The sequence below is a fragment of the Calonectris borealis genome, chromosome 3 (assembly GCF_964195595.1).
Source record: "Calonectris borealis chromosome 3, bCalBor7.hap1.2, whole genome shotgun sequence".
Lineage (NCBI taxonomy): Eukaryota > Metazoa > Chordata > Aves > Procellariiformes > Procellariidae > Calonectris > Calonectris borealis.
In genome coordinates this window covers 42,588,633-42,615,811 of record NC_134314.1, presented here as the reverse complement: position 1 = coordinate 42,615,811, position 27,179 = coordinate 42,588,633, and the positions used below count along the sequence as shown (strand labels likewise).

Sequence of the window (27,179 nt, the reverse complement as noted above, 5' to 3'; positions counted from 1 at the left end):
CTCAATTATAGGTACTCGGCCACCACTGATCAAAAACTTACCAAAACCAATTGAGAGTTTAATGACCCGTTGCTGGTCCAAGGATCCCTCACAACGGCCATCCATGGAGGAAATTGTCAAAATAATGACACATTTGATGCGGGTATAAAAATTTATTTTAGTATCTTAATCATTCCTTAACCTTTTAAGTTGGGAAATTGAATTATAAAAGGTATGCCTTTTATCACACTCTAAAGGCGGGCTTGCATGTTTTCTCCCTCCTTCTCTCTCTTTTTGATAAAAATTGTCAAATTATTACAGTAGAGAAGGGAATCATTCCTCTCCTTGTGGAATAACTCATAACAGATTTGGGGAAATTAATAAAAATAGTCATAGATGTATTTTAATGTATTACTAAAAAGAATTGCATTTATTTCTCTTCTAAATAAATTATTATAAACATAAGATATAATTTATATTTAGAAGTTATTTTATGAGGTACTACTTAAATAATTTTTAAACAATTGTTAATTACTTTTTTTATCGAATCATTGCTGTTTTTTCACAGTACTTTCCAGGAGCTGATGAACCTCTGCAGTATCCTTGCCAGTATTCAGATGAAGGCCAAAGCAACTCTGCCACTAGTACAGGTACTCTTGTATAAATAAGAGAAAAGAACAGCAACATGAAATGATGCAGACGGATTATAAAGCACATTCTCATATTGATTTTGAGCTCAAATTGGGAAAAGTAACCTTTCCAAAATCTTAAGCATTGGCAGAAATCTATTTTTTTGTTAAGACCTCATACCACATCATATTTGGTGTTCTCAGCCAAATGGTTTTGCTGAGAGCGTACCTTTAAGGTACCTTACATAAGTTACCTACATTAAAGGTGTACCTTTAATGGAGAACAAGCATATAATAAATCTGGACATTCGGAGACAGCTTTTAAGGTCTCCTCCTTCTTTCCCCATGAAGGTTGCTAGCAATTGACACTCCTTCACTCGTGTGTAATGTCTAGGAGTTGGCATTTTTAAATTTTTGACTGTTTCTTGAAAGCTGCACCTGCTCTCAGTTACAATCTCTACAATTTAAACGTGCAGTTGTTTTATGTTAAGATGCAGTAAATGCAGTAATTTAAATTAAGTGCAAGGAAGAACAAAATGTGGGCTAGGCTTTCAGGTAGTCTTGCCCTCAGAGAAATCCTTTAATAATAGAAAATAAGGATCATTCGGTCTTCTCATGTTTTAGAGTACAGTTTTCCCAGTTCAGTTGTTTTTAACCTTAGATGTCTTCACCTTCCACTGCTTGGTTGACTTGTTTTCTGTCTCCAAACAAATTGCTGTTTTTTGGATAAAGTTTCCTTGGCTACTTTGCAACTTAGTGACCTGTATGTTACAAAATCTTTTCAGCTGTAGCATTGTACTGACTTTACTAGCTGTTCTCTACCCCTCAGCACATGATTTTAAGATATGATTTATCACTTTAAACTGTGAATGTATATTGTCTGTTATTTTTCAGGTGTTTGTGCTTCTCTATGGTTAATGATGGACTTTGCCATTAATTGTGAATGAGGTTGCTGGTTGTGTTGTTAATGTAGCATCTACCCTAACAATTTCAGAGCAAGCTAAAGATTGACTTCAGAATGTCATCATAGTACTTACTCGTGTATTCTGTCTTTTTCCCTCCTTTTACTTTTCACATTAATGGATCTTGCAGCTTGCCTTTCATTAAAAGTTTTCAAAAGTGTTGCTTTAAAGCAAAGTTAGGCTTCTGAGAATGCTCAAGTGAAGAGATGCACTTTAGTATTTTTAATGAAAATTCTCAAATGTTTTTCCTTGTTACTGATTTCTAGGTTCATTCATGGACATCACTTCTACAAACACAAGTAACAAGAGTGATGCTAACATGGAACCAAGTGACTTCCAAGGAGCTTCTACCAATGACACTATTAAACGTTTAGAGTCAAAATTGGCGCAGCAAATGAAAAATACAGCCAAGCAGCCGGTAAGCCAACGCATGCAATTTTGAACCATAACAACAAAATGGACAAAGATGGACAGAAGTGTTGTAACTGCTACGAAACGCTAGTGTCTTCTTTCAAAAATAGTACAGAATTGGAGCCAGTTAGTTACAGGAAAAGAACACGAAAGGGGATGGAAAAATAATGAATGATTCCAAAAAGGTAAACCGGAAGGCTTTGATAAGATCTCCAATGAAATAAAAAAGTAGTTCATTTTATTTAAAGGGATTCATTAGGTTAAAAAAAAATTATATTTGAAAATTGCTGCCTTAACTTAGAACCAAAATATTAGTATGACATTCAAGGATTAAACATTTATGTGAATTTTGGAAATGCTATGTTTTATTTCAAGTAGGACGAAAAAATACAGAGATTCTCTTGTGACAATATTGGCCTAATTCTACTCAATTTTTATCTGCCTAAAGTTAGATTCTTTTGAAAGTTACAGATATTTGGTTCTTGTATGCCAATAATAGCTAAATTATTACCATTTATTGAATTGTAAATTTTAAATCTTGTCACTGTTAAAATGCACATTATAGAAATATATTTTAACCTACATAATGTGCATATCATGGAGGGGCTTCTGCAACGTTTTTTTTTCTTTTTAAAAATGTGACTGTTGAAACAGGGTGATCCTGGCCGTTTGAGTTTACCCCCATCTCGTGGGAGCAGTGTGGAGAGCTTGTCAGATGTTCGCGCACGACCACAGTCAGCCCTTGTTTCAGGAGAAGCCAAAAGGATGAGTGCTGACATGTCTGAAATAGAAGCAAGAATAGCTTCCATCACAGGTAAAATTAAAGGATGTTTGGGGGATAGACTAAGGAATTGGAAGGAAGGAAAGGAGGAAGGAAGATGTAAAACATGCATAGCCTTACAGAAGGTTAATACCATTAGCCGTATGAAAATACTTTTAACTTTTCATGTAGTCTTTATTGTCCTTTATTAAATGTGGGGGAAAATGGCTTCATTCACAGTTGTACACTCAACGAGGTAGAGTATTTTAATTGGGTACTTTTAAGGTTGCGGAAGAGATTACTTTTGTTGAATTAGACTTTTATCTTTTTAAAAAAATCATTACTTCTAAATATCAGTCCTATTCCAAATGCCCAACTTTCTCCTTTGCATTTGAAATAACATTATTCCATCTCTGCTAGCATAATTATTTCTAAAATAACATTTCCTTCAAGGTTATTCCTATAATATTTTGAAATTAAGAGGTGGGTTTAAAGTTCAGCATGTTCCCAAATAGGTTTTAGAATCCACTTTGACAGATTTCAGAAAGAGAAACATAGTTAGATTTTATTCATCAGATTAATAAAGCATTGGTATCTTTTATTTTAAAAAAAAAAAAAGCTACAGGTGTTTTGCCAGGTTTGCTTCGGGTAAAAACTGTTGTGTCTAAACATTGAATCCTTGAGTGAATTGGAATTTATGGTGTAAGTATAAATACATAATTTTATGGTGAAAGCAATCTTTATTCTTCTTAGAAGAGCGAATTAATAAAAATGTGTATACTTGGCAAACACTTTCTTGTCTCTTTTCTTCATCAAAGATATTGTTTGTTAATCTATGCAAACTTCAGGTTTTAAGTTTCATATGTGAAACTTTTTTTTGTTATGGTGTATAACCATAGATTTAAATAATCAGACAAAATTACTTTGGTTAGTCCAGGGTTGTTTAGCTATTCTAGTATTTTTCTACCAATCTGAAAATTAGGGTAATCAAGTAGCTGTAATTAATAAGGAAATATGCATCATATTCTGGCTTTCTTGTGCACCATGACTATTTCATTTTTGTTCTTCATTGTATTACGATTACTCCAGGATCTTGTTTTACTAAATACTGAAGTTACTCATGAAATAATATTTATCTTGCCCTAAACACTTTTTACTTTTATGTTCTTATTTTAAAGCCTTATTCCAAGATTTGTCTTTTTGTATTGTCAGTCTTTGACTGGATGATTGTGTAGCACATCTCACCCTGAGTATCTCTAAAGGTTTCCTAACACAGAAGGCAGCTGTGTACTTACCTGATAATAATAACATGCTGGTTTTATTTCAAAATAAGTCAGGACTCACTTTGGTCACTGACACTCTAAAGTCAATGTAAGTTTTTTACATTAGTGGAGATAACCTGGCCCTCCTTTGTGTGAGTTTTTAATTTTCCTGGTTTGTCTTCCTTAAGTACATTGCTCTGAATAGTAATTATTATTTCAGAATATTCTAAGATTTTTTTGTTGTTGTTATGACTGTAGGGTTTCTTTTTCTTGAAACAAAAGTATATGTTGAACATAGTAGTTATTTTTTTTTTAAGAAGTCACTTCAGGCAGTAGTGGACTACTAGAAATGAGGTCAAACCCATCTGACCGTAACTCTTTCAAAAAGAGCTGAAACAGCACTGTATTGGTTTTGCTTTGTTTTTTAATCTTGTTAACTGTGTGACAGAAATAATATGCTGTGAACCTGAAAGAAATTGTATGTCTGGGTGAGAATTGGGCTGTTGTTAAGAGTAAATCAGGTCAAGAATTATTTAATCTTCTTGTTCCATCTATCGCTAGATTAAGTGTAAGAGTAAATCACATAATGCACATCACTATTAATTATTGAGATGGATATGCTGCCATGTTCTACCTTTGGGAGATGTATTCAGACTTTTCCCTAAATGGGAACTATTTATCTTAAACTACACAAGCAGTAAAATAAAAATAAAAAATGTATAATTAGATTTTATTCCGAAGTATATAATGTTTCTCGAACATCATTCAAAAATGAAAAGGTTGACAGTGATACCCAGTTTACAAAACAAAAAATCTTCACTAATAAGACAAAGTAATGGAAGGCAGAATGATTGTCAAATGTAATGAGAGTAAGCATTTTTTCAGAGACAGATGAGATTTCCTTTAAAAGGAGGTGATTTAAAGAAACAGAAGTACCCAACTATTAATCTTGTTATAAAATAGTTTGTACCCAACACTAAAGCGAAAATGTTATCTAAGTTCAGGCAATCAAGAATTTATTCTGAATATACAGGTGATCTGGAATAATTTAATTTGGATAATTACATTTGGCTTTTCCTTTCTTGTTGCCATGCTGCTTTCTGTGTTTGACTTTTGTGTTGCTAACTATAACTAATTACACGGTGTTGTAATGACGGCTAGTTCTGCTATTTTTGCTTTTTAACAGTTGCTTTACTATGTGTAAGCATGAGTGGAAGGCAATGCAGTTTATTCTGCATGACACATTTTTGCATGAACTATAGTTTTAACCAAGTTTATGAAAAATGCAATATTAGGAATTTAATAATTTTGCTATTGCCATTTTAGTGTTTTGCATGTGTATTGTATATGTGTATTTTTTCAGCCTATTCCAAGCCTAAACGAGGCCATCGTAAAACTGCTTCATTTGGCAACATTCTGGATGTCCCTGAGATCATCATACCAGGTATCGCAGACCAGGTGAACGGGTCAATTGGTTAAGATGCCGGAATAATGATCAGACTGCTAAAAATACTTCTTGCTCCAGTTACTCTAGGACAGAACTAGAAATTATCCCAATAATTTTTTCATGATGCTTCTGTAAAGAGGAGGATGATATTTTAGTACAAACTTACTTTTATTAGTAAAGGATTCGATCTTCTAGTTTGAATTTACTTTTATTGATAAAGGATTTTTTCCTTTATGATCTTGATGTTAAGAGTTGTCTTATAGAGCAAAACTATATATGCAGTCTTCTATTACAATACCTCATTTGGTGGAAATGGACTTAAGAGGAGAAATTCCTGTCTAGGTAATTATCTTGGCCTGATCTTTGTTGTGTTTGAGCACCCATTTTTAATCTAATCAATTATTAATAGAACAAAAAACTTAAATACATTACATACAGAACTTAAAATCCACGTGATGCTTGGGATTAAAAAAAATTAACACTTAATCTATGTAATTCTCATATTTGACTACACTTTTCTAGAACTAAAATGTGTCTGCATGAGGTATTTCTGTTGTGTTTAAGTTAATGCAAACTAAAATTATTAGGAGAGGCTTCTGACAGGAGGAAAATCACTATAATCAGGCACCATAGCTGATAATTTCAGTTGGGACTTCAATGAATAATTGTCATCTATCCCAAGTCTATATTTAGTTAACAGCATATCGTTTGCCTTTCCCATTCCTTTTTTTGCAATCAAAGTGAATTTCTTTCTTTCATTTTATATTTCTCAAAGCCTAAAAATAAGTATAATCAATCCCAAACTGTGATAGGTATACCATTAGCGGTATGCAAGTCACTTCTAAATGATTTGTCAGAGGCAGGAGATGCAAATAATAGTACCTACTGCTAATCTAGAGATCCATTAAAAACTGTGGACCCCCTACTCTAAATTTGTGTTATCTGAGGAAGTTTCCTTGTAAATCTTGACATTGTTTGGTATTTTCAAGTCGAATGCAAAAGATGATTTTGTACAAAAGTTTCTTTCGAATAACTTTATTGAAGTTTACATATAAAAACACAGAATGTCAAAAAGTAGGTTCCAAAGAACAATAGCCAAAACCAGGACAACTAGCCATGAAAAGAAAACCTATTTGGCATTGAGGCTAACAAACTGTCAAGAAAGTTTACTAGTGTAGCTTTCCACTGTAATTTTCACATGGTCCTGGCCTGCCATAACATAAATGAAATCCTGAGAGAGCAAGGAAAGAAAAAGTGAAGAGATCTGTCAAGTTTTGCAGTGTCAACACATGAGGAGAGCCTGGTAAATAAGCTCTAGAAGCTAACTGAGTGTCTCTTGTCTGTGCACGCTGTCTGCATGTAAGAGCACCGAGGCTTCCAAGAAACCTGGAAACTTTTAGAGAATAATTAAAAAGTTAGTGAAATAGAATGCCATGTTGTTTTCACAAAATAGATTGTATCAGTCTATTGGTTTTACTTATTTAGGCAGAGGAAGTCAATTAGATATTCTTCACCTGGACTATTTCAGTTAATCTTAACAGTGAATTTGGAATAGATAGGAGAGAAATAGCAACCTGTAGAAATGAAAGAAGGTATAGGATTGGAGCAAGCATATTAATGAATTTTCTCAAAATTTACTCTTAGGGTATTTAAGTTTTAAATAAGCGATAATGATACTCACTGTTAATGCTTTATCAGAAGTGACTATTCATAAAGAGGAGGATTAGAGTATCACATAGGGTGAATTTTGTTGTGACTGGAGAGAAAAAAAAAAAGAAATAGGGTAAAATCCAGGGTCATGCCCTGTGGGTCATACTCAGGACCATAGCAGATGCATGCAGATTAATCCCAGGTAAAAAAAAGAAATAGAGTAAAATCCAGGGTCATGCCCTGTGGGTCATACTCAGGACCATAGCAGATGCATGCAGATTAATCCCAGGTAGTATAAGCCACTAATGTAATGCAGTTGTGAAAAACTCTGAAACCTTAGGGTTCATTTCCAGGAAAGATAAGGAAGCTCTAACACTATTTACAGGCCCTTGTTGAGGTTTAATCAGGAATTCAACATAGCTGGGCAGACATATAAAAGAAACATACATGCTCTCTGAAATAATAGCAAGAAGAGCTGGTAGGATGGTATGGAGACTATAAAGAAGAATCTGAAAGCATGGCTTTTTTAGCCCACAAAATGAAAGCTGAGAAATGAATAATTATTTTCTATAGATGAATCTGCAGCTAAAGACTAGAAACAGAGAACTACTTAAGCTAAAAGACAGTATTGGCACTACGGAAAAAAGATGTAAATTGTCTGCAAATAAGTCTGGGCTGTATATTAAAAGTTTTCTGATTGTGAGAACAGCTTTCCAGTTAGAATCCCAAGGCCATGAATAAAAGAGATTAATCATTATATGACAGGGCTGTGATCATCTGTCCAGTAAACTAATTATATTTATCTGTATACTTAAAGCAATCATTCAAAAGTACCTTGCTCGGTTATTCTTTTAAAGACAATATAACATGGCCTATTTCTCACCTCTTTCCTTTCCTTACTCTCTCAGCACAAGGCTTTCTGTCCTGGTCTCTTAACACGCTTTTCCCCTTCTAGTTATACTTCCCAGACCCCCAAACTGGCACCTCCATCTCGACCCCACCCCATCACGTTCCTTAGCACTTCTGCCACATACCCAGCTCCTCTGAACCTCCCTGGGCATGTCCGTCGGCGGGGTGAGCAGCCCGTCTCCATCCTCGGGGCAGTGCGAGCGCTGACCCAGTCCGTGCTGCTGCCTGAAGTTCTGCTGAGCACAGGGTGAAGCAGCTGCTTCCCGCAGAGGGGAGGCACCAGGCAGGCATGTTACCGTGAGTCAGCTGCTTTGGGGCAGGGCTATTTTAGAAGTATGAGTACTACATCTGCTATCATTGGGGGTTTTCGTAATGTGTTGCCTCAGCTGCTTTTCATCCATGAACTGATTATGCTGCCGAGGTCGTAAAATGCAAGTTTTTATCGGTTGAAGATAAAATGTTGGCAGAAGTGGAGGTTTTTAATATATATTTGCTCTTCTTTCTAAATAGGTTTAAATAAGGGTGAACAGAAATTTCTTTCATTTAAGATGCTATTTTGTGTTACTAGCTTACAAAACTTAGAAACTGAAAAATGGATCAACTAATTCTTTTTTGTGTAACAAATTGGAAAATGAGTTTTCAGTGGTGGTATCCTGCAACCAGATAGCCAAGTGAAGTATCGATATTTTTTTTTTATATATATATACACTATATAATATATAGTATAGATAATAAGCACCAACATTTTATTTTTTTATATATATATATATGAAAAATAAAAACCCTAGTAAGTACAAAAGGCTTACTTAGCTACATGTTTAAAGAAAAAAAAAATCTAAGTATAGTTCGTAATATGATCAAGAAAAATAATCAGAACACTTTTTCAATAAAAACTAGTCAAACAGCATCTAGCAAATATACCTTCAAGTACAGCCTTTTCTTCACTGGCAACATTAGACATCTCATGCATATAGCATGCATGCATTTGGCTTTGTAATTTTGTCATCTGAAACTGTGCCACAGCGTTAAGATTTTTATAGCATTGACACTGCATAAATGATTACTCAGGGTAGACACGTTTTGTTGAGTGTCTTTAGAAAGTGGGTACGAATTATAGGTGCTTTAGGTCTGTAATTTTTCCATCTACTTTTAAAATCAATATAAGCCAGAAATCCCACCCTTGTCTCTCCAGATCACTTCATTGTTCTGGAATTCAGATCAATGTTTTAACTTCTTTAAAATGTCTTCTAGCACTGTTACATTCACTCATCATCCTGCACTGTGAGAGAGGTTTGGGTCTTGTAGGTGTGTAAGGAAGAGAGATTACTGTGCGCAAATAAGAAAGTGTAAAAGGAGACGCAAGTATCTGCTAAAGGGCAGGGAGAAGAGTTCATAGCTGGTCTGGATATTTGGCAGGGCGGGGGGGGTGATCAAAAGCCTTAATAAGTTGTAGAATTTGTTTTTGCTGCAGTATGTGGGGCAGCACACAATGGAAGTATTTCATTTTAAAAAATAAACAACAGTGTGTGAAATGGTTTTTTTGAGGCCAGGAGGTATGTTTGTGATGTTTGATTTTTAATCTTAAAATCCTGTAAACCACTGAAATCTTGACATAGTGCATCAAGCTACTGTATATTAACTTCTGTTGCATTTACAAATCTCTTACTTTTTATAATGACAAAAAATTAGTTTTAAGTGGACATAGAGGTAAGAACAAGATCAAAACTGTGAGAGGAAAGGATAGAGAGGTAGCAGTGATCATTTCAAATAAAGATTATATGTTGTATATTTTTCAATTTAAATTTGTCTTGAATCTGGAGCAATAAGTATTTCTTGATTCGTAGTCTGTTTCTGCTTTGTCTAAGCTATTTGCCAGATGTCTGCAGTAGTTACACTAATTAAAATGGCATTGCCTATTAGAGCTTGCTCTTCCCTCATGCTACTAACTTGAAGATATTTCATTTAAAGGTGTTCACTTATTACAACACAGTAGTTTTGGCCCCTCTTTCTCCCCCCGAGGCATTTTCTTTTCTTTCTTGCACCCCACCCTGATTATTTTAACATTTTGGCAGCCATGTTCTAATATTTCAGCAACACATGTGCCGGGTTCTTTAAATTCACAAATGTTGCTAATCTGAAATGAGAATTTCAGATATTTTTGCAAGCCTGTTTCAGCTGAGCTAATTTTATAACAGTGTTGTTGAATGAAACGTGCACATAATTTTGTATCAGTCGTGGGTGGATCGCCCATATCTTGAATATTGAGATGAGCTGTGGCAGCCAGATGAAATATCCACAGCACAGAATTCTATTAAATGTATAATCTTGTTTGTTAAATGATTAGGTAGTGAAAAAATTCACTGCAAATGAACAAGTTCAGAAATTTTGACATAGATTTGTCATTCACACGATCTCTAATATCGAAGTATTAAACAACATATAGCCATTGTTGCTTAGGTAAGTATATACTTTCCCTGAATTTTCAGAAGCAAAAGGTCAAAACCAGAAAAGTTGCAATTCGAATTCATTTGTAGCCAGAGCAAAGAATATATTCCCATTCTAGAATCCTTCTTGATTTTCTTATATGCTTGTTTCTCATAGTACTTTCTATAAATTTTAGACTATAAAATGTCATGACAATTTGGTAAAGTGATACTGAGAATTTTGTATTGCTGTTTTGTGGTAATGTGTTCCTACATGTAATAGTACCTATATTTAAAAATTTAAAGTATGATACCATTAAATGTATTGATTAATATTACACAGTCTTACGTTTTTGTAGTAACTGTTGCAAATCAAAACACTGTCAAGATAGGCTGTGGAGTCATACGGAAATGATGCTGAATAAGAAGTATCTAAAAGCTTAAAAATGCGGTGCCTGTCAGAGGGCTTTGAGTGAGCTGGGTTGGCTGTTGCGTGCGGGGCCGCTGGGCGAGGGGCTGCCGCGGCCGCAGGACGTGTTTCAGATGCTCCCCTCCGCTAGAAAAGTTACGTAATGCAGAGCTGAGAGCAAGAATTTTGAGCATTGTCAGCTGTTACTCAGGACGTTTTGGTGTTTCCTTTTGGACAGCTGACCTGCTCTCAAGAGGCAATATAAACAATCACCGTAATAAAAATCAAAGTAGCCAGGGAGATTCCGTTGCATAATCTCCTTTTATTTTTAAGGAGACTTTGTTTCCTGGAAATGCCTTTGATTGCGTGTCAGTGTTAAAATTTAAACTGTTTTATGTAGCTGTCACTGGTGGATAATTGCTAACAGGTGGAAGGAGAAGAGGAAAAGATTACAGCATTGTGCTCAGTAGGTTGATGGTGAGATGTGATTTAGCTGAGCAGTCCGCTTTTCACACTTCCCGGAGCATGAGAATAGGACATAGTTCCGTTCATCTGAAGGAGACAAAGACCAGAAGGAAGCGCTTTCGCTTCTTAATTTTCATGAGGGGAGCGGCACGCGGGCAGAAGTCCTTGCTGTGTTCCTTGAGCACGCCAAAGAGCAACAGGTTAAAGCTGGCAGCCTGTTATCTTCGCGGTCTAGCTTTTAGAAATCCCCATAACGTAACGCACTTGAAATAGATGTCGTCATCAGCTCCTGCCCCGAGTACTAAGCCTGACCAAATACATGTGACAGAAGATGGTGGAGTAGAGTGCAGCAGCTATTCATGGGGTAGGAGTGGTTATTGTATTAGGGTATACTTTTTGTTGACAGGCCAGCATGTTTTGAGTTAAAATTCTGCAGCTGTCTCTCTCTCCCTCTCTCACTTTCTCTCTGTGGATTTGTACAAATTCCAAGCTCCTCTGCAACAGTCGCACCCTTCTTATTTTGTTCTGAATAGATTTCACTGGTTTGTTTTTGTTTTGTTTTTTTCCCAGCAGGAAACGGACAGCAGAGGCGCAGATCCATTCAAGATCTTAGTGTTGCTGGAACAGAGTCCAGTCAGGTAACGTCTTTCTCGTCTCTTCTTTATCTTTCAATAAAGTCGACACCAAATCTGTACAGGGAAACTGGTCTGGAAGTCTTCACCTTTGATGCTTTCGTAGAAATGATGTGGAAGCTTGGCAGACTATAGTGTCTTTTGTATTGCATTTAAATGAGATTCTATGAGGCTAATCTATGAATGAGCTCTAGATGAGAAGTGCTTTCTGTATAGCTCATGCAGCATTTATCATTTTTATGTACACATAGTTTTTGTGTACCACTTAATTTGGCTGAGGGCAGATGTTATGCAGGAAAGCCTTTTCACCTCTCTATTTGTAGAAAACAATTGTAATTACTACTTACGATTGTCTGAAGCAGTTATACATACATTAGACTCACTTTTTGCATAAAAATAAAAAGCATGTGCATCAGTATCATAAATGTATTTAGTATCGGTCTCGGAACCCTGTAGAGTGACTTACAGTAGTATCTCTCCATTTGTTGGGAAAGGTTTACAGGAGGGTGCTGTCACAAAGTTTTGTTTAAAAAAAGACTGTCTCAATAAGATATTTTATAATGACATAGCTTCTTATCTGGTATCGTAAGTGCCATGGTAACAGACATAGTGGTATGCTATATAAAATTGAAATTAAACTAAAAAGAAATTAAACTAAGAACATGTTAAATGAGAAAAGTGCAGCTAATGCTTCATTCAGCTGTGTTTATTTTGTGGTTTTAATTGCTTTGTTGTCTGTTTCAGAAATTCACAGAGGCTATTTGGTTGTTAGTGTGAATTCGCAATTTTGAGATCCCTGCTATTATTTGGATGTGGGAAACTGGAGCTTAGCATATTCATCAGGTTAATCAGGTTCCATATTAAAAAACCTACTGCAATAATCTAAAATAGGTGGTAATTTTGGGGGTGTGTAGTTATCAGGGAGATCAACATTTGATCCTTCATTAATTTCATGGAGTGTGATAGCCACACAAACCTCATCAATCCCCCAGGTATTATTAGTAGAATTTACTATATACATCTATCAGAAAATAACAAATGAGTCTTAAATATATTTTAATATCTTCAGAGAAGACAAGTTTGTTAGAAAGAAATGAATCTGCAAAATTTAGTAAAGGAATAGATTAGCCTATTCAGTTAATCGTAGAACTAAAATTACTTGGGGGAAGAAAATTAAGTGACAGTACATCAGTTATACCAAATTGCACTGATTGATGTATGAATATATTTATAGCTTTTTTTTATTTCAAATTTTTTATTCTGTTCATTTTAATGAATGGTTAATATTTAAAAATATAGAATTTCATCGTTTACTTCATATCTTAAAAACTATTATAATAGTCTGTCTTTGAAAGCTGTTCTGTAGCTTGTATGGATGTTCTAGCTGGATTGTCCTTGTGACCAGGAGGATACAGAAAAGTTTTTTTGTTTACCTCACCAATTTCTGATGCGGGTCTATAGAAGTACCAGAATCACATTTCTTGCTTCTGATAGTGTACATATTGGAAATCTAAGTGGAAGAATTATAATTATCTGCTTCTATCTTGCAGTTTTTGGAAACGTTATGATAAAATCTGGAAAACGTGATATTTTAACAGGCATGAAAAGTGCACTTTGAAAGAAATTTTTGCACTGTCCATATCAACAAATAATGAATTTTCATCCCCTTTTTGGTGTGAGAAGAGATAGAAAAGTCTGCTGAAACTAATGTGAACTGTTGACATACATATGTTTGTATATTTAAAAAAAAAAAAAATCGGAAAACAATGAAGAAAGCAAGCACAATGTAATTATGGCAAAAGACTTAATGTTATTCTTTATGGGTTTCTATAGTTCTGGACCTCACTGCCTTGGGATTTTTATTAAAAATCTTGAACGGCTATCCATATAAGCAATCTACTAGCCAAAGCAGAAGAAACACCTGTGACTAGCGTAGCTCTGGTCAGTTTTGGGGAGGTCATATCTCCCCGTATGCACCATACCATATATAGGTTATCCTTTCTAATATGAAAATCCCCTTCCCCCTCCCTCCCTTCATTGCAAACATCCTTCTTCCCTGCATTCCATTCTCCTTTACACCCACCCTGCGGTGCAGCCTTCTTCACCGAGCTGCCATGGCACTGCGTGCCTCCACACCCAGCCCTTGTAAACCCCTGTCCTGCTCAAAATTGAAGGATTGCCACAGTGCCGCTTTTCTTTTTTTTAACTATTTGACTGACACACTAAAGGTGATCAGAAATCTTTCTGTTAAACGTGTTTTTCCTGAAAATTGCCGCTGTGTCAATAGAAAATTATTCTAACTATTTTTTTAATCAAGAAGGTTTTTCCAATTCAGAATGAAATTTTTGTTAAGCTGGAGGAAAACACTGGACTTGATAATAATAAATATACCAAAGTTTGGGGTGCTTACCTGAAAGGGTAGACCAAGACTCTTGTCTCCCTGCTTAATTGCTGGTCTGTTTTAATCTGACCTTCTTGTGTGTTTTATGATTGTATGTATATTTTATTTCTGTGTACTGTTAGAAGAAATTTTTATGTGGTTTGTATGGCTGATGATTGCTATTTTTATGTTGTTGAGGCACTTAATGCATTTTCCAGTATTGTTCTTATTGATGTTATCAACAGCAGGCAGTAATAGCGCTTTGCAGATGATTTTACTACTCAACTGACCCTTTTACATCAACAGTTTAGATGATAGGAAAATATGCTAAGCCAAAGGTGTTCCATCATTGGATCAGCTGTTGGAGTGGATCAGTGTTGAGAACATGTGTTTAAGTCTGATTTTTCACAGATTTCTCTAGTGCTTGGTGACTTTAGACTGGACCTTACTCCAAGTGACATGAGCAACACTGATGCAACCCTCTCTGTACAGTCAAATGCTACATTTCCGTTTGTTTCCATCCATATATTGTGATGCTCTATTCATTTTTCTGCATAATTTTTTTTTTCACTGAACTGTTTCTTCTGCCTTTCCATTTCCGTTTTAAAACATTGTATTGTACTGTCTGTCCAGCACTACTGCCCTTGCTGAAACACCTTTGTAACATAGAAACAGGTGTGCAGACTCTGAACTGCAGCCATAAAAACTTTCAGGGGCTTGAAGGAACACAGCAAACCTGCTATTTACACTGGATAGAATCTTTACAGAATTTGATACTTTATACAGATATTGAGAAACATATTTAGTATAATCACTCAAGAACTGCAGGTTGTGATCAGATGCCTAGTAAGGTATCCATGTCCTTGCCTGTGTATCTTTTATTGGGTTGGTTGTTTTGGTACATCATTCTTCACAGTGGTATTGTAATATCAAAACTACCTCTTCTAAATATTTTTTTTTTTTAATAACTGTTGCTGGGCCTTCATAACACTTCCAGTTTACTTTGAAGTGGAAAAACAAATTAATATATTAAAGAAAACCAGGTACTGTATTGAACAGTTGAGAAGCAAGGTCAGAATGTACATGCCCACATGCATGCAACTAAGTGTGATAATTTGGGGGATCTGATATTATACAGATGAATCATTCTGTCCCTGAGATTGTGAAATTAGTCACAGATACACTTCTTTTTTTTCCCCTCCCCTTTCACAGCAAGATCCACAGATGAGGAGACAGGGCTAGTAATGATGATTTCTTTAAATTGGGTTGCGCGTTTAAATTAAACTTGAGGCGGGGATTATTCCTCAGAGCGCGCCAGCTTTTCAAGACTGCAGGTCTTTGAGAAATGAAAGCTAAAAAGCTAACAATGCCATGTGGGTTTGGCCACCTGGCAAAGATGATTTGAGAGTAACCTGATAACAAGCCTGTTGAGCGTACTGAGATACCTGGAGGAAGCAAGGATGAAAGGATACCTGTGAAAGGGTAGCAGAAACCGATTGCTAAAGAACAGTCACTAGCTTACCTGTCAGAGGGGCTGGCATCCAGGAGGCCTAAAGCATCTCACTCAACACGCACTCAGATGCCGTAATCTAACAGGTGTTCAGTTTTGGGAACTTCCCTTCAACTTTGCAGTGCTTTTTAGATATGCTTCAGATACGAATCCTTCATTTCTATTTCTAGTAATTTTGTCTGAATAATGTTACCAAGGAAACGGTTTTTTTCTGTTGATGGATCAAAACAATCTGGTACAGCAAGCAATCTAGTACAGCATTGAGAAGTTACTGTAACTAGAGTAGTTCTCAGGTGCCTTTTGCTATCAACTGTAGATACTCAACAAAGAAGTATCTTTTTATCCTTGCTTAAAGGACTTACACGCTGTTAAAAGTGCTTGCTCTGTCTTCTGACCTTGCACATCAGCAGAGTGTGTTTATCATTCATATCTGAGGACACTGACAGTAAGAAGCAAGCTCGGCAACTTAAACCTTGCTTAATGTCAACAAAGACTCCAACACAAAAGCTTTCTCAAAATGATCTTGTCATCCTGATATCATCCATCGGATTATTTCTACAACAGTTTATTGCCCTGTTTCTGGCTACTAACATAAAACACTAGATGGTTAATAAAAATTACAGGAGAAACGTAACGTAGTTGAAATAATGGATATTTCAGTGTGTAGAATCTTGTTACTCTTTGGATTGTTACTTGACTGAAATCCTGGCTTTTAAAAATTAAATTAAGATAGGATATTTGGAAATAAAAGTCATAAAGAAATACAGTTTCCAGATAATGTATATTTGAGTGCTTCTTTTGAAAAATAGGGACATTTAATTAATCATTTCATGATAAATACAGCATATTGAAAACAGTTGTATTTTAGTAGCATCTATTCTTTTTACTTCATTTTTTTCCTGCAACACTCGCTGGGGTTTATAGTCTTAAGTCCTATACTGCGTTAATTTTATGTTAATGAGGGGGTATATGAAATACAAGAATATGCATTGTAAATAATTCTTAAAAAGAAGCTCAGTAGAATAATGAGGTCGGTATTATGTTTTTGCGCTTTGGTAAGCAAAAGGATTGGAGGAGTAAAGCTGTATATAAAGGAACTTCCTACAGAATTTTGTTTTAGTTCTTACTTTGCTTTGTGAGAGAGAATGTACTCAATTGCTTTGCTTTAATTGATTGATCCTTTTTGATTAAATACTTTTTTCATGTTTTCTGAAGACAAATCCCATGTTAACTTCTGAGTTAACATAAGAACCATAAGAAAACTGTAGATTAATACACCGCAGTCTAGTGCAATTACTAAGCTGCATTCCTTTAGTTGAATGTAGTTCCATTCATTGATTAAACATTGGAAACAAATCTTTATTTCTTCCTTATGTTATGGAGCTGGTAGATTTCACTGAATGGTGATGTGAAAATTACTAGACATAATGTCACACTTTTATATAAAGATCTTGAACACATTGTTCAGCACTGCTTTTTATTATGCTGAATAGCCAAATTATATCCATTTCTTTTTATACAGTAAAGATGGAGTAGAAATGAGGATGAAATTATCCCTGCAATGCATGTAAAGTTTATCAAACTATCTGGACAGCTTTCAGGGTAAAAGGTTGGGGAGGAGGGTATTTGGGAGGATTATAGGTTCAGGTTTCTTCACATTTATTTTTCTTTTTAATAATGTTTTTTAAAATGAACCCTTCAAAAAATCTTCTGTTAACTTTTCTTGTAACTTTTTTTTTTTTCCTGTTATCATTTCAGGAGAGTAGAAACAGCAGTAGATCATCTAGTCCTAGTGTGAGAATGATCACTACCTCGGGACCAACCTCTGAAAAGCCAACTCGTAATCCATGGACACCTGATGATGCAGGTAATCCTTTGTTCATTAGTTAACTTTTTGCCTGTAAAAATATAAAAGATTTATTTGATTATGGCGTGGGGCGTGTGCCTAGACATTAACAAAATTAAGCAATGAAAGTCACAGTCCATTTTAGTTCTGCTTAAATTAAATCATTACACTACTGCTTTGTTTTGCACACTGGCTTTAAGAACTTTTTAATATAGATTATATTAAGTTACATAAACTTGTAAGCATTTTGCTTGTAAGAAAGTATTGTACATATGCAGTGATAATAGTATTTAACGCAGATCTTTTTAGCACCAGTTTTTGACTGTAGTGTGGTTTTGGGGAATTACGGGAATAGACATCTTGGAGCATTTTAGTCTTGTGCATTTGTATTATGAGTGCACAGTTAAAGCTTTCATTGCTCTGACTTCTGGAATGAAATACTATGTAGGTGAGTATCAGCTGGAATACATTCATTCTATTTTTTATCTATGTTGTAATTTTGCGTATGCAGAATGTACACGTGCACACAATCTTACTGTTTTTAAATGAAATAACGTAAGTGTGTCTGCAGAAGTGTTGTAAATACTTCTACTGTAGCATCACTGTTCTTTTATTATGAAATAGGATTAAGAATGAACATAATTTAATAGTTGAATTCCATTTTAAACGTTATAATGCACTTCATTATGAAAAGAACCAGTAGTGGGCTGCATGAAAACAATGGATCCCCACAAATTCCTTTTTAGAATATAAATAAGAGTTACTTTTTTGTACCAAAATGTACATGTTGAATCTTAAACTTAGTCTCAAGCTGGTATCTCATAGTGCCTCAAATTCTGCAATCTTTTTCTTGTGATCCTTTTCATCTTTGGCTGATCAGACTTTCATTCTTTTCCTGTAACCAGCTGCAAAATGGAAACTCACATGTGGACTGACTCCTGCCTAAGCATATCTATATATATATGCGTGTATACATATATATGCACACTTGTATTTTACCAAATATAAGGTGATTCTGTATGCAAGATGTGTACTTTCCTTCCTTCCCCCCCGCCCCGCCATTTTAGTGGGAGAGGGCAACATGCTTTTGTATTTTGCTTCTGTGCTTTCTTCTTTCTGTCCATTGTCACTTCGCCTGATCATAGAATCATAGATTCATTAAGGTTGGAAAAGACCTCTAAGATCACCGAGTCCAACCGTCAACTCAACACCACCGTGCCCACTACACCATGTCCCTAAGGGCCTCATCTACACGTCTTTTAAATACTTCCAGGGATGGTGACTCAACCACTTCCCTGGGCAGCCTGGCTTGACCACTCTTTCAGTAAAGAAACTTTTCCTAATGTCCAATCTAAACCTCCGCTGGTGCAACTTGAGGCCATTTCCTCTCATCCTATTGCTAGTTACTTGGGAGAAGAGACCAACACCCACCTGGCTACAACCTCCTTTCAGGTAGTTGTAGAGCGCGATGAGGTCTCCCCTCAGCCTCCTCTTCTCCAGGCTAAACAGTCCCAGTTCCCTCAGCCGCTCCTCGTAAGACTTGTGCTCCAGACCCTTCACACTCTATGCTTTGTCACTCATAATTTCCCAAAGCCCTTGCCCACTGCCACAGCCCACCCTGTGCCCTCTTTTGTGTAGCATGGGTCCTGACTTGCTTTAGGCAGTGAGCAGGAATTGCTGCCTCACACGGAAGCAAGCTCTTACCCATTCAATAGTTCATTGGGAACGGAAAGTTGCTGATCATATGCCAGTGCAAAGGCAGTTTGCCTGAAGTCTTTGGCCTTAAATGCAGCACAACACTAGAGCTAAAAGTCGGGTCTGTTTTCTGGCCCACAGAAATCCCTCACCTTATACTCAGGTAAATATAGAATGTACCACATGTTTTGTGTGGTTTGGTTTGGGTTTTTTTGTTGTTAGGTTTATGCAGTCTGTGAACTAAGAATTGTTTGAATTTCGAAAGAGAAATAATTTTAGTTTTCTGTAAAAGAGGGTACGTTTTGAAGTTAATGAGGCAAAATGATAAAATGAGGATGCAGCTGAATCTGGTCAATCACAGGAAAAGTTACAGTTCTGTGACACAGTGATGAAATGCTCCGAAATGTAATCTGTTTTGCATGTATTGATGTATTTGAAACATTGCAATAATTCTTTTGCTGTAGCAGTACTCCATATATGCCAATAGTCTAATGTAGGGAAGGACTTTTTATATTGTTCTCATTTAAGATACTGTGGTGATTAAGTCTCTGGTTTTAGGGTTGTTTTATTTTTCTTTCTCTTTTTTTTTTTACCACCTTCCAGTTTCCTTACAAGCATACACTTAACCACTTTTTCTCCATTCCCACCCTCTTATTTCTGTTTCCTTTTGAAGCTGCTCTTGGAGATAGCATAGTCTTTGAGGGCAACACCTTAGTTTCTCTACCACGACTACTCTGTGGCAGGTGCTTTTGGGGTATGGGTAAGCAGCCCCTTTTTTTTCCCACCTACCCTCCTCCATATTATCCTCTAGTAGTAATAATGCAGCTATGAAATTAGTAGTTTCTCCATGTGTCTTTACTCCTATGTCTCTTAAAGCTTAATAGTAATCTTGTGATCCCCAGATTGTGGGCTACCAAAAGGTAGGATCTATAAGAATTCAATGTTAAATCTGGAATGAAAGCACTAGAGAAATCCAGAGTAACCGCAGTGTAAGAAGAGAGCAGCCAGGCCCAAGAGATAAAACTGGTTATTGGGTTCCTTGCTACCCACAAAGTATCTCTACAGAGCAGAGAAGATGCCCTAGAGCATGTTGTGAGGAAGATACTTACAGACCTCACTGGGAGCAGGTTTCAAAACTGAGCAGGAGGTTGTGCTTATTTTATTTTGGCAGAGCTGGTTTGCACAGCTTCTAATTTTAAAATCATTAGATGCATGGGCTGGCTGGCTGATCCTTCATAAACAAGAATGAAATGGCAGTTTTTTTATAAATAGAGAATGCGATTGCAAACTGTACAAAAATAGTGTTTTTAAAATCTGTGTACTGTACATGGCTTCTAGAAGTGTAGGATGATAACCTTAATCCTTATTTCTTCTTGGTGTGATAGACCATACTTTTGAAGTTCTAAACTTTATCAGAAAAACAAAATGATTCATCTGCCTTGGGATTGGAACGCTGCTATTTCCATTTGCCTTTCCACATTCAGATTGTGTATTGTGAAATGATTTAGAATTCTTGTTTTTGTCCTATAAGAGTAGAATTAACTCTGAAAATACATTAAAATTTTCTTGGTATTGTTACAGAGACCAATGGGTCAGATAACTCCATCCCAATGGCATATCTTACATTAGATCATCAGTTACAGGTAATAAATATATGCTTTATTAGATTCTTTATCTTGCATTTCGTTCTAATGTGTGAATTTGGGGCTGCAAAACATAGTGCTGCATATTTACCTGTGTTTATATTCTGTCTAACTTTTGACCAAGGCTAAAAAAATATATTATGTAATCTGAGATTGGTTGACTCAGATTTGATCAAGCTATTAAAAACAAGCCCTGGGAAACATGATCCCTAAAACCAAATGTAAGCTGAGTTTGACTGTCTAAATAAGACATTATTTGCTTGAATGTTACTGAATTAAATTGTTGTATTCACTTTATTTTTTGGGGGGGGGATTAGACACTACTGTGATTTTTGTGACAGAGAGTATCAGATTAGTAACTGCAGATTTGAGGTTTGAGTCAACTTTGACATCAGTGCAGTAACATTTTCCAGGGCATGGTTTAACACTTATTTTTAAAAGCTCACTGGTTTTTAAAAGACGTTATAAATACACTGCAGAGACATTCTAACACACTATATTCGAAGATACCAGTTCATTAGCTTTTAACATGTCTGATTTATTTTCAGCCTCTAGCACCGTGCCCAAACTCCAAAGAATCTATGGCTGTGTTTGAACAGCACTGCAAAATGGCACAAGAATATATGAAAGTTCAGACAGAAATTGCATTGCTGTTGCAGAGGAAGTAAGTGAAATGTGTTTAACGTTTTCTGTTCTTCTGTATGTTTCTTTTACACAAAGTCTGTTATCTGTATGAAGTAACGTTTCATAGGGCATAATTATTTTCCAGCCTTAATCTCAGAAATACTGAGCTGCTCAGTACAGGTGAGATATTTAGAGCAGGTAATTGAAAGTTTTAATCAATATCAAGACTCTTCTTCTGGACAAGTCCTACTTTAAAGTGTGTGACACATCTGTATATGTAACATATTAGTAATGTTTGTCTGTATCATCTCAAATGAAAGACCTGGACTATTGAGGACCCTTGGAATTTTATTTTCAACGCTGTCCAGTAAAAGATTTTCAATTGTAATTTGTAGATAATCACTTGGATAATGGATTACAGAATTTTGAGTAATACGTCTATGTTACTCATTTTGCAGTTAGTTTTTATCTTATATCTGACTTTTGTCAATCACCGCATTTACAACAGTATTATTAACACACATCTTGTGTTTTTCTACCAGGAGTTTAGGACCTAATACTTAAATGCCATTATGTACCTTCTTACCCGTGTGCACTAGAAATAAACTCTTTCACATTGTGTATACATAATAAGTGAAGCAACTGCATGTGTTGTTGGATTAGGGCCAAAGTTATTGCCGATTCAGAACTTCACTTTGCAATACATTCTGGTGTGTTCTGCTTCTCATCATTTCTGTTTCCTGACACTGGGGAGCAGTTCTGAGAAGTCATATATACTCCCATGCTAGACCAAGTAACCACCTTGTTACCCACCAGTGTCGGAGCCACTGCAGGCAAGCGGTTGTTAATGAGGAGCTTTCCTTGGTGTTTGTGGAATAGCTGATGAGAAAAATGTGTATATAAACCTCTTGTACATTAGAAACAGCATACAGAACGGGGAGGAAAGCTTCTGTAAATTGACCTCCTATCATCTATTCACTTTTGGCTTAGCATCCTGAGAACAATTTTTTTTCAAGTGCAACTAGAATTTTTAGACTTCATGAGGAGATAGCATGAAGTTCTTAATTTTGGTTTTATTTCTGTTGTCCCCAAGGGTCAATAAATTATATAAAAATGTGTTTCTGCTTCAAAACTGTTAATTTTGTACCTTTAGATTCCTCCTTTATCTTTTTTTCTAGGAAGCCTGCGCACACATTTTTCCCAAACTGTTTTTTCTTAATCAGAACATAATTGCCCATAGGTATTGTGATAGATGAATTTAATGCTGGTTAAGGTAGTTATTAGTTCAACCTTTATAGAACGATTAAGTTTTCTTTAACTGTAATTATAAACCATATGGCAACAATTAATTAACATGAACTTTCTCCTCTACTATTTTGTTGCTAAAATATTGCTGGCAGCTTGCCTTCTTGTCACCTCATAAACAAATAGTAAAACAAACTGCTGCATCAGTTTTGCAGGATAATTTATAACAAGTTTATCAGTGTGTTTGTTCCTTTAAAACTGTTGCTAAAAACATATTGAACACTTACAGCATAAATTAAGTGAAGTGACAGTTACAAAAACAATTTGCTTGATTCTGCTTTTCCACTGCTTTAAGAAGTTCAAGTCCAAATAGAAAACAGCACTTCACTAAAAAGTAACCAAAATTATTGCAATTTTGTCTTTTAAGTTGCCTTTTGAGTTCTTAAATGTACATATAGTTAAGCAAAATTAGAGTTGAATGTATGAAATCCTGTGTGGATCCTTCAATGTTTTACTCTGACCTGTAGAACTACGTCTGAAAGACATTATATAAAGGACAATTTTAGAGATTGAGGCTATGGCTTGCAGCTATTTTGAAGTTTAAATGTGGATTTGATTTGGAAGAGGATTCTTCCCCAGACTACAGTAAATAATAAGATTTTTTTTTTTTTTGGTCAATTCCCACCCCCCTCTCCCCCCCCCCAAAACATCACCAGCCATGAGATCAGACGGCTAATCAAATACTGATTTTAAACGTATGAAGTCATCTAGATACAAATAGAAGTAGATTCTAAATGACAATTACTTTTTTTTATTTTAGACAAGAACTAATAGCAGAACTGGATCAGGATGAAAAAGACCAGCAAAACACATCCCGTCTGGTACAAGAACATAAAAAGCTGTTAGATGAAAACAAAAGTCTCTCAACTTACTATCAGCAATGCAAAAAACAATTAGAGGTCATCAGAAATCAGCAACAGAAACGGCCAGGAACATCATGATTTCCTGGGACCTTTCAAATGAAAAACATGCACAGAAAAGACTGATTTTTTTTTTCTATTGTTATTATTATCCCTTATTATGACAACTCATGAGTGTTAGCTTCGTGGTGTGATCTGTATTTGTCTGCTACACTTAACATCATTTAATTTTCTTTTTCCTATGGTGGACATCCAGTTCAACAGGTTAATCGAATAAGGTGAGAAAACAGTGACTTGAATTAACCAACAGCCCTCAATTTACAGTAAGAACAGTGGCTGTATGCATGCTCCTTGTGTGAAGGCTAGCCTAACAAGTGTTAAAGTGGCTGCTAAATTATAAGATCTTGTTTTTAGTTTTTGGTGTTACCTCGATAAGAGCAAAACAAAAACTTTCCTGTTTAAGAATGGTTTTGTTCCAGTGTCTCATCTCAAACTATTAATATGATGGTTATTTTCAGGACTTAAACATGCACCAAGCTGGAGAGGTGATGTTGGCTGACCAGAGTAATTCATGATGCATTAGTGATGCCTTTTACCTGTAGACTTAGTGTATTTTTTCCACATGCAAAATGGTAGGCAAACTGATGCCAGCATCCTTGGTTCAGTGCTTGATAGCCCTGCATTTTGACTAATATATTTCTTGTAATCTTGCATTCATAAAATATTTGAAGTAAAAGGCTGTATTTTCTTTACTTTCTTGGGGGGAATGACATGCAGTTTCATTTAGTTACTGGGCAAAAGTTATGAAGGTGATTCACTGGGCAAAGTTGGACCCTTGCATAAAAGAGAGAAAGAATCAAAAATGTGTGAGAGTGTGTTTTAAACCTTTAAAGCTTTTGTCCCTGTAGCATCTTTGGAAGGAAATTCAAAAAGCAAACTAATACAGAAGTTTAAATCCTTTCTGCCTTTATACCACTTATTGATTTTTTTTTTTCCTTACAACTTACTTGCTGAAAAGCATTTATCATAAATGTAAATAAGTTTGTTTTAGATAGAGAGAGGAGAGTTTGGGGAAATGAATTTATTTTAAATAGCAAATTATGAAATGGAGTTGAGTATGCAAATAGCGGAAGCTATTAAGAAAATGAGGGAAATGGCTTAGATCTCCTTCAGGAATCTCAGTTATTCCACTCATTTGAACAGAGTTCAAAGGAAGTCCATCACAGAATGCCTGCTGCCTTTGTGACTGAAGAATTGCATTTAATGAACTCAAGCAGAATATGTAATGATCAGTGTCATTATTTACCATTATTACATGGGGGGAAATAACTACTTGTTTACATTGCAGATTGATTATTTGGATTATGAATTAACTTTTAACCGTACAAAAATGAGGCACTTCTAAATATAATGAGAAGTTATTCCTTACCTAAGCTTTTGCTGTACTTAGTTGCGGGCAGGGTTTTAATAACACTCTTTTGCAAAAGGAAAATAGAAAATTGAAGTTTAACAGCTGCTGAGCCCTCAGAATATAAGAGAAGTAATCTGAAATTTGACTTACGCTTATTTCAAACGAATAATTATTTGTAAAGCCCATGAGCGGAACTTGGAAAAACATTAAGGGTAAAAACCTCACAGTGTTTTCTCTTCCCCTTCCTGCCTACCTGATAAAAAACATTAATACTTATCTGTGAACAACAAAGATGACAAACAGCTTACTGAACAGTGTCATCCTGTCTTGAAAATCAATCTATTGTTGGCAAACCTTTGGGAGTTAGAAACCCTTCCCTCATTTTATTTAAGTAAAGGAAGGGTTATCATTCCCAAAACCTTAGCAGATAATTTGATTAGTTAGCTGAAACTGATATTGGGATCAACTTAAGGGCACACATATTTATAGCAAAATGTAATTGGCAGAGAAAATAACTGTAGTATTAGGAATAGCACAAGTTATCCAAAGCATTGCTGTTCACATACATCTGTCCATCTACCAAAATGGACACACTCGGTGATCAGCAGCTTACTTAACATATGCTGAAGCATGAAGTAGAGCAGCATAAATACTAATGCTCAACTTCAGGTGCATGGTTGATAATTACATACACAAAATCATTTCCCAGGACAGTTTTTACGGTTTGCCTTGTCATAAAACAGATACACTTAAGGTAAATCAGCATTGTATATGAAAAGTCACTTTATGGCAAAGTTTGAATAATGAAAGTGAATGCAATGCTATCTTAATGGTACATAATACAAAAATCTGTTCTAATAGTTGCTTATGACTTTTCAGGGTTTACATTTAAAAGGGTCTAGGATTGTAAAATAAGTATTGTGCTACCATGCACTGTTGAACTCTGCTCCATTCAATAGTTAGGTTATATTGCTCTTGTAATTTTCAAAGGGAATTTGGAGTTTGACCTTTTGCCTTCAAATTGTCCTGTTCTTAAATTCCACCAAAAACTTAAAAAGTATTTGCCCAGATTACTCAGTGAAGTGTTCTGTGTGGCAAAATCTGTGTATCATTAAAAAAAAAAAAACTAAAAGGGTAGAATATAACAGTTTGGGCTAAGAGGAGTTTAACAGCTTAACTTTCAATGACCTTTATGATTTTCATAAGACTCTTGTTTTAAAATTGTTTACAAATGCACTTTTGTTTTTCTGTTAAACTATCTGGAGTGTTCAGGAATTTTTTCATGTACTATTTTGTCCAGTTAAAGCTGTTCCTCTAATAACGGAGGTGAAACATCTAGTTTTGTCTGGGCACTGCTTTCTCAGAAAAGGTAACAGGCTCTGCTTTTTGTCACAGTATGTCTTCTGTAAGATATTGTGTAATTGAAAGTATGCTTCTGTACGCTGTGCAGTTCTGCCAAAAATGCTTTTTTTAGGCTTTTTGGTTTTTTTTTCTGATGAGAAGTTGAAGATTGTAATACAAAACTTGTACATAAAATGGTGAATGATTTCATATGATTCAGGAATGAGCAGTGTGGCTTTCTGCTATGGGGTTTTATGGCGTTGTCAGGAATCTAATTAATAAAAGCTGAGAGACTTCCACAAACATGTAGTAATGCCCCAACGCTTGCCAGGGCATCCTTCATCTCCGATGGAATCCCACACAGGGTGGGGGATAATCATCACGCAGTTGTTCCCACCGCCGAAAGAAAATTCTTCTGCTGTTAGCTCTTCCCTTCCTGTGTGCAGAAGTAGGGTGTAGGATGAATAGTCCTACTCATAACCAAGTATTAAGATATTTTAAGAATGCCACATCTTTCGTACGGATGTTCCGCAAAAAGATAAGCGCTCGTCTTTCGTTGTTCAGTTCAGACAAATTCCATTCCCTGGAACTTCTCTATCTTGTTCATAATGGATTTTACTGCTTGA

The 27,179-nt window shown here is 35.7% G+C and overlaps 1 protein-coding gene across 12 annotated transcripts in view; it reads left to right on the top strand.

Moving 5' to 3' along the window:
• Nucleotides 1–26,768, top strand: part of MAP3K7 (mitogen-activated protein kinase kinase kinase 7) — a 48,363-nt gene extending 21,595 nt beyond the window's left edge. For 6 of the 12 annotated variants that reach the window (XM_075145493.1, XM_075145497.1, XM_075145501.1 and 3 more), the window contains 10 exons: nucleotides 12–142; nucleotides 548–629; nucleotides 1,837–1,988; nucleotides 2,636–2,795; nucleotides 5,367–5,447; nucleotides 11,877–11,944; nucleotides 17,587–17,695; nucleotides 20,951–21,012; nucleotides 21,561–21,676; nucleotides 23,702–26,768. In XM_075145493.1, the coding sequence (XP_075001594.1) occupies nucleotides 12–142; nucleotides 548–629; nucleotides 1,837–1,988; nucleotides 2,636–2,795; nucleotides 5,367–5,447; nucleotides 11,877–11,944; nucleotides 17,587–17,695; nucleotides 20,951–21,012; nucleotides 21,561–21,676; nucleotides 23,702–23,882 (1,142 nt within the window). In that variant the 3' untranslated portion in view covers nucleotides 23,883–26,768. The other 6 variants (XM_075145505.1, XM_075145494.1, XM_075145496.1 and 3 more) reach the window with 6 other exon arrangements.
• Nucleotides 26,769–27,179: the final 411 nt, after the last annotated feature.